We start from the raw sequence: 7,162 nt of genomic DNA, 5'->3' as shown, positions 1-7,162 counted from the left end.
GTTAATGTTTCATGATTCAAAGTGGACTTATGTTGGTAATCTCTCCTCCTGATACTGCTTTGTTTCTGTAGCTCTTCTCTTGTCAACACAAGTCTTCTTTAATGCCTGGCAGCTTCCTGGAGTTTTACCTTGATCCCACTGACATTTCCTCGAGGATTACCTCTTTCTTCTCTGATCGTACCTGTTTACCAGCCAAAAGTCCATTCTGTAGGGCCCAGGCAGACAGCGTGTTAAGACCTTTCACCACAGCAGCTTTGGGGACCAGCCTGGAGGAAACACAAAAATTACTTCGGTGTTAACATTTCTGTTTTGTCTTCTCCAAAATAGAGAATCTGTGTTTTAACAACATGATGCATTTAATATAATATCACATAAATTATAACAATGTTGGCTTATTTTGTACAATGGATTCCATATTCGGGGGCAGTTCCCCTGGATTGGCAGACCGGGGTGGTGGTCCTCCTATTTAAAAAGGAGGACCACAGAATGTGATCCAACTATAGGGGGATCACACTTCTAAGCCTCCCTGGTAAGGTCTATTCAGGGGTTCTGGAGAGGAGGGTCCGTTGGATAGTCAAATCACGGATTCAGGAAGACCAGTGTGGTTTTTGTCCTGGTCGTGGAACACTGGACCTGCTCTACACACTCAGCAGGGTCCTGGAGGGTGCATGGGAGTTRGCTCAACCAGTCTGCATGTGTTTTGTGGACTTGGAGAAGGCGTTCGACCATGTCCCGCAGGGACTCCTGTGGAGGGTACTCTGGGAGCATGGGGTACCAGGCTCATTGATACGGGTTGCTAGGTCCCTGTTTGACCGGTGCTAGAGCTTGGTCCGCATTGCCGGTGGCATGTTGGAATCACTTCTGATGAGAGTTGGACTCTGCCAAGGCTGCCCTTTGTCACCGATTCTGTTCATAACTTTTATGGACAGAAGTTCTAGGAGCAGCCAAGGTGTTGAGGGGATCCTTTTTGGTGACCTTAGGATCACGTCTCTGCTTTTTGTGGATGATGTAGTCCTATTGGCTTCATCAGATCCTGATCTCCAGCTCTCACTGGAGCCGTTCACAGCCGAGTGTGAAGCGGTCGGGATGAGGATCAGTGACTCCAAATCCGAGACCATGATCTTGAGCTGGAAAATGGTAGAGTGCCTTCTCTGGGTCGGGAGGAGGTCCTGCTCCAAGTGGAGGAGTTTAAGTATATCAGGGTCTTGTTCGCGAATGAGGGAAGAATGGAGCAGGAGATCGACAGGCGGATTGGTGCTGTGTCTGCAGTGATGCGGACGTTGTACCGGTCTGTCATGGTGAAGAGAGAGCTGAGCCAGAAGGTGAAGATCTCGGTTTACCGGTCGGTCTACGTTCTTACCCTCATCTATGGTCACGAACTTTGGGTAGTGACCGAAAGAAAGCGATTGCAGATACAAGCGGCTGAAATGAGTTTCCTCTGCAGGGTGTCTGGGCTCTCCCTTAGAGATAGGGTGAGAAGCTCGGTCATCCAGGAGGGACTCAGAGTAGAGCCGCTGCTCCCCCACATCGAGAGGAGCCAGTTGAGGTGGTTCATCTGGTTAGGATGCCTCCTGGATGCCTCCCTGGTGAGGTGTTCTAGGCACGTCCCACTGGGAGGAGACCCAGGACACGCTTTAGGGACTATGTTTCTCAGCTGGCCTGGGAACACCTTGGGATTCCCCCAGAGGAGCTGGCCCAAGTGGTTGGGGAGAGGGAGGTCTGGGTCTCTCTGCTTAGGCTGCTGCCTTCGAGACAGGACGGACGGTGGAATTCCATATTTTGGTGAAGAAATGATGAGCAACATTGTGATAAAAGTAGAAATAACATCTCAATTTCACATTCTGTCAGTATCTGCATCAGTTATTGGTAAATTTGTTGTTAAAAACACCAAACATAAACAACAGATGTACATTTCTTTTATTTGCTTTCACAGGCATTTGTTACCTCTGCATATAAACAGCATTGGCTTCTGGATACATGTTTTTCTTCAGGTTGTTACTGAGATCCACCAACACCTTGAAATGAAATAAATTAGGAGCAAAAAAAGGGAAAAATTACTTATTTAATTGCTGTAATTTCCATTTAAAATAATGTCTAAATATATTTTTTCATACACTTACTGTACCTTTTTTATAATATGTAGATCATTTAAAATAACCGAGCCAGCCGCTGCTTCAGTTTGTAGTGAAAACTTTAAACATTTGATGCTAAAAGTTTTCGCTAAAATTTGTCATAATGTTTGTTTCAAGGATCTTTCAGTGTTAACCATCACGTGTAGAGTTAATGTGGGTCACACTCCWAGTTGCAGCTAAAATAATTGCTTAATTTATAGCGGTCATAAAACACATGAGCAGCTTTGTTTTAGAGCCCAGTCTGGTTTGTCCCTTCAGGGCTACTGTTAGAACATGGAAGAATAAATTGGTGCACAGTGTGAGAGTGGACATGTAGATTTACGTCTTAACATTTAGTTTTTCCAGTACTTCTAAACTGAAAATATAGAAATAGCGTYATAATAAATTTAACATTGCATTTCTTTAAATAAATGTATGTTAAGATACTTATTAATCATAACTTTTCCATAACATCTAAAAATCTGATCTACTGTTTAAGACATGAGATGTTTTTTATAAACAACTGTTGCGTATGTCATACTAAGGTTTTATTTTGTAGGTTTCTGAGCGGTGCTCCTGCAAGATGATGTCATATATTTAAAAACCATCTACGTTCACGTGGTTGTTGTGTTTTTTATGCCCCCCACAGAATATTATATCCTTCCTCCATGACAGTTAAATAGAATTATGAACTACCTCGCRATGAAATATATGTTTGCTGCATGTAAAATGACTGATGTAATAAAAACCCGTTGGAGCAGTTGTTAATGTTGTGCTGGTTATAAAGCACTGTGTCAGTGCGAGCTGTTTACTCAGCCCGTAAACTTCTTTCACCTTTCCTTGGAGATGATCCTTCACTGTTTCCAGGATTTTGTAATGTTCTCTATGAAGACAGACAAAGATGATTTTGGCCGACTGGGCCACCGAGGCGTGCGATGCCACCTGAACACAAACACAGACTGAACCCCTGATCCCACAGAACACTTCAACTGCTTTTGCTCTTTATTCCTTTGACACACAATCGTTATGCTGTACCTGAGCTGTCTGAGGTATGCGAGGATTGCGGCTGTGAGGGTTTCGGCTGCCGTACATCACTCTGTAGCCAGACTGGACCAGACGTTGGCCCAGAGAGGTCCCCAAGTCCCCGGTCCCAAAGATGCACAGCAGCTCGGGCTCAGGATCTGCTGAGGTGTCCAGAGAAKGTAGCAACATGTTGTCCCTCATCGCCTAATGATCCTCTGCTGATCCTCTGCTTTTCCACTGTCCGGTTTGGATCGTAAACACTCCTTGCTGCTGTAGAATTCAACCTTTGCCTCACCCTTCCTCCATTTGATATCTCTCAGCCCGGTTAACAAGAAATGATGCRTTGGTTTATTACACCCGTCATCAACGGCCGTAAAAGTTCTGGAGCGTGCTGCTGTGGGACTGAATTATCATWCCACCAGACAAATCTACATGGTAATCTTATGTTGATTATTATCCCCCATTGCCATGAAAGGCAATAATGTAATTATCTATGTGTGTGTTCATTTGCCTGCCTATTAGCAAAATGTCTCAAGAGCCACTGGACAAACACAAAAATAGCTACAACTCAGTCAGTGTTAAACATATTAAGATGTGTGTTTTTATGTGGTAAKAGCAAAAAGTCATAATTACAGACTCTGGGTGTGAACAAATGGAATAAAATGTTTCAAGCTTTGGCCTTAAATGTGGGAGTTTGCGCTGTCTCTCTGTTAGCAAAATATCTCATGAATCACTGGAAAGATTTTTCTAAATAAATATGGTTTTAGATTAAAAATAGTGTCATGAAAAGTGGTAGAACACCTCTTCCAAAAAATGCCAGGCTTTTTATTATCTATTGGTAATCATAAAATAAGGCAATACATTAAAACACGGGTGTCAAACTCATTTTCACTGAGGGCCACATGAGCGTTATGATGATCCTCAAAGGTCAGTTGTAATTAAATTTTATGTTTTTTTGTGTTTTTGACTAAACACAAAACATCACATTCTGTCTCATTGCTACAGCTGAGTACAGCCAAAAAAACAATAACAGCTCTATGTAGTATTTTGTGCATAGAAACAGCGTTTTAACATCTTATAAACACTGAAAAGTACTATGTGTACAACTGACTAAATGTGAAATCAAGAAATACTATTAATAGTAAATGTAATAGAGCTTTACTCACTATTTTTAATCACTTCAGTAGAAAAAAGAACTTAATATTAGTTTCTTAATTGCTTCATCATCAGTGAATTTTTTTAAGTAAAGAGAAAATAGAGAAAGAGGGAAAAACAAAGGGAGAAGTAATTAGAAAGATTGAAATAGAGATTAGAAGCATATTAAATATACACCAAGAAAACACAGGACCACACACCCAACGTCTGTCCACTCACCTAAAAACAAATGGATAAGTACATGGATGGCATATATAAARACTCACTATTTACTCACTATTTTAATTTTTTTTATTTTCCTATTTATTTTTACTTTTTATGTCCCTGTGTAAATTATAATGAATTAATCCTAAAATTATTTATAATAAATGGTTTAAATATTTACTGTATATCAAGTGGATTGTGGTGAAAAACCAGTTTGCTGCACTTGTGAAAGTAAAACTTTTGGGCTTCATTTGGACACTGACATCAATATTGCCAGACAGGACATTGTTAATAAAAACAAAAAAAACAAAAAAGCTTTATTCTGTGAGGTTGGCAGCAAAATGACCCAGGGCCCAGGCAAAATCCAAAAACAAAGTTTAATAAACAAAAGGAGGGCTGTCGTGACAGCAAAACTACAAACAGTCTCAGGGAACACGAGGAACATGGAGGACAACCCCACAATGATCTGACAAACACTGGAGACAGGACACAGAATATAAAGGGAGAGCTTAACGAGACAACAAGAAACACCTGGAGGAGACACAAGAGGAATCAGGTGAGCAGGGGCGGGGCAAGAGGAACACAGACTGTGACATACACACTATTGATTGTGGTGAGTAGCTGCAATCTTAAAGAGGAACTAACRCCAAAATAAACATTTTTTAACTGATAAACTGTCTAGAATGTGTCTAAAATGTTATATTATTCTGAACCCTTCCACTTTTTAACAGGGAATACACACTGGAGGGGTCACTTCAGCTCAAATTTATGACTCGTTTGTAGGAACTTCCCACTTCCCAGTACAGTGGGCAAATGTAGCCAGTGAAAATGCAGCAAAATGGTAATTTTGCTGGATTTTTATGAACCTTGTGTACCTTTACCAAGTAGTGGAATGGGATTATTTTATATGCCTTGGAGTTGTAATTTATGGTAAATGCTGGGTTTAAAGGAGCATATTTTAAAACATTAATACARCTTTAAGCTCTATTAAGCCACATAAAATGTTGTGGCGGTTCACATTTGGCCCACAGGCCATGAGTTTGACACGTGCTTTAAATTATAAATATTCAGTGTGTGGAACCCTCTGCAGACTGCAGCAGAAATTTGAACTTCGGATTAACTTTTCTCTTTTTTTTTCTTCACACTTTATCACTTTTTTAGAAATACAGATTGCTTTATTCTTCCTGTTCTTCCAGAATCTGATTTTCATATTTCACATGGAAAAAAAGTGTTATGCTGCTGCTGCTGCTGCTGCTTCCCAAGGCTTCTCTGTCTTTTTCTATTTTCTCAGTTTCCACACTTGATGTGATGCCGTGTGGGAGATCCTGGCCCACATATTCATTATCATTTCAAAACCTGCTGTTCCGATCAAATGGCTGGGAAGAGAAAAATGTAATGTCCGTGTCCTCCCATGGCTAAAACATCTGCAAAGTTGTGACACAATCAGATTCAGCAAAGCAGAAACAAACTTCAATGTGTATGGGAGGATAGTGTGTGTGTGTGTGGCTGTTTGCTTTGCAAGCCCCCTGTACAGGAGTGTGTGAATGTTTGTGTGCACGCTGAAACGGGTCAGAACGATCAGAGCTGAGTGGCGGCCCCAGCTGTGATGCGCAGCCGCTGGGGAGTTGGCTCGGTAGACAGGGTGACAACCTGGCTGTAGAAATGACACACAGCATCACATCAAGTTTACTGACTATTTGCACAAAAATACTCGTCCCTCCATAAAAGCTGCCTCACTGAAATCACAATATACAAATACATATCCATCAATATTTACGGCGCGTCGCAGCATGTTACCTCTGAAGCATTTACTGTCAGGTCCATAACTAAGGCCTTTATGTCTGCCTGGGGGAGATAGTGCAAAATGAGAATCATTTTATGACTAACTTTTAAAGCATCCATTCAGCTGTAGCTCTGTAAGAACGGACCTGATAATAGATCCAAACCGATGACTCATTTATTAGCTTCGCCGCTGGGAGAACTCTGTGCAATCAACACCTCTACAGATTCCTTCTTCTGCTTTWACATTTTCTCCTTGCTGGCTCTTTGCAACATTTCCTCAAGGTAAAAACTATTGAAGTTACAAAGCTGGCTGCAATGATGTCATCCAGGTCCATGTTTTCTGCCTCATAAATGAAGAAAGTTTGATAAAGTAAAAAGAAAGTKCAAGTTCAAAGTGTCTGAGCACTTGTTCCGTGCCTATTCATTCACAGTGGATTCAGATATTCTTGACYTGGGAGTGGGTTTGTTTTGCTATTTGCTTTTTTTATCAATGGGGAGGGTGTGTATTTTGCAGAATGACCTGTTGCTCTCACGTTTCAACAAGAATGGTAAAAATGCTTCGAGCAGATATCCAAAAACTACTGAAATCTCAAGGGTCATAAACGTCCCAATAGAGAAAGTGTGAAAAACTGGAGTTGCTCCTAAATTTACATAAAGTGAGAAATAGAAGTCATCAGTCTACTAGATTTTTATGTGAAACTACCTTATAGCATGTAGGGTACAGTGTCTGTCAAACTGTTTTTTTGTTTTTGGGTTTTAGGTGAAAACAGGAGGGCCCGGGTTTTCTCCAGATGCTCAGGTTTCTTCTCACAGTCCTAAAACATGCAAGTCTAAATTGGAAGGAAGGAAGGAAGGAAGGAAGGAAGGAAGGAAGGAAGGAAGGAAGG

General features: G+C 41.1%; 1 protein-coding gene across 1 annotated transcript in view; it reads right to left on the bottom strand.

Moving 5' to 3' along the window:
• LOC106529468 (metalloreductase STEAP4) overlaps positions 1-3,373 on the bottom strand; it is an 11,206-nt gene extending 7,833 nt beyond the window's left edge. Inside the window, exons 1-4 of the mRNA XM_014024912.1 lie at positions 3,147-3,373; positions 2,946-3,053; positions 1,945-2,015; positions 182-266 (exon numbers count right to left, since the gene is read on the bottom strand). Coding sequence (XP_013880366.1) covers positions 182-266; positions 1,945-2,015; positions 2,946-3,053; positions 3,147-3,335 — 453 coding nt within the window. The 5' untranslated portion in view covers positions 3,336-3,373. The remainder of the gene's footprint in view (positions 1-181; positions 267-1,944; positions 2,016-2,945; positions 3,054-3,146) is intronic.
• Positions 3,374-7,162: the final 3,789 nt, after the last annotated feature.

Source organism: Austrofundulus limnaeus, unplaced genomic scaffold (assembly GCF_001266775.1).
Source record: "Austrofundulus limnaeus strain Quisiro unplaced genomic scaffold, Austrofundulus_limnaeus-1.0 Scaffold446, whole genome shotgun sequence".
Lineage (NCBI taxonomy): Eukaryota > Metazoa > Chordata > Actinopteri > Cyprinodontiformes > Rivulidae > Austrofundulus > Austrofundulus limnaeus.
The sequence above is the reverse complement of the archived record's forward strand: the minus strand, read 5'-3'. Positions and strand labels throughout refer to the sequence as shown.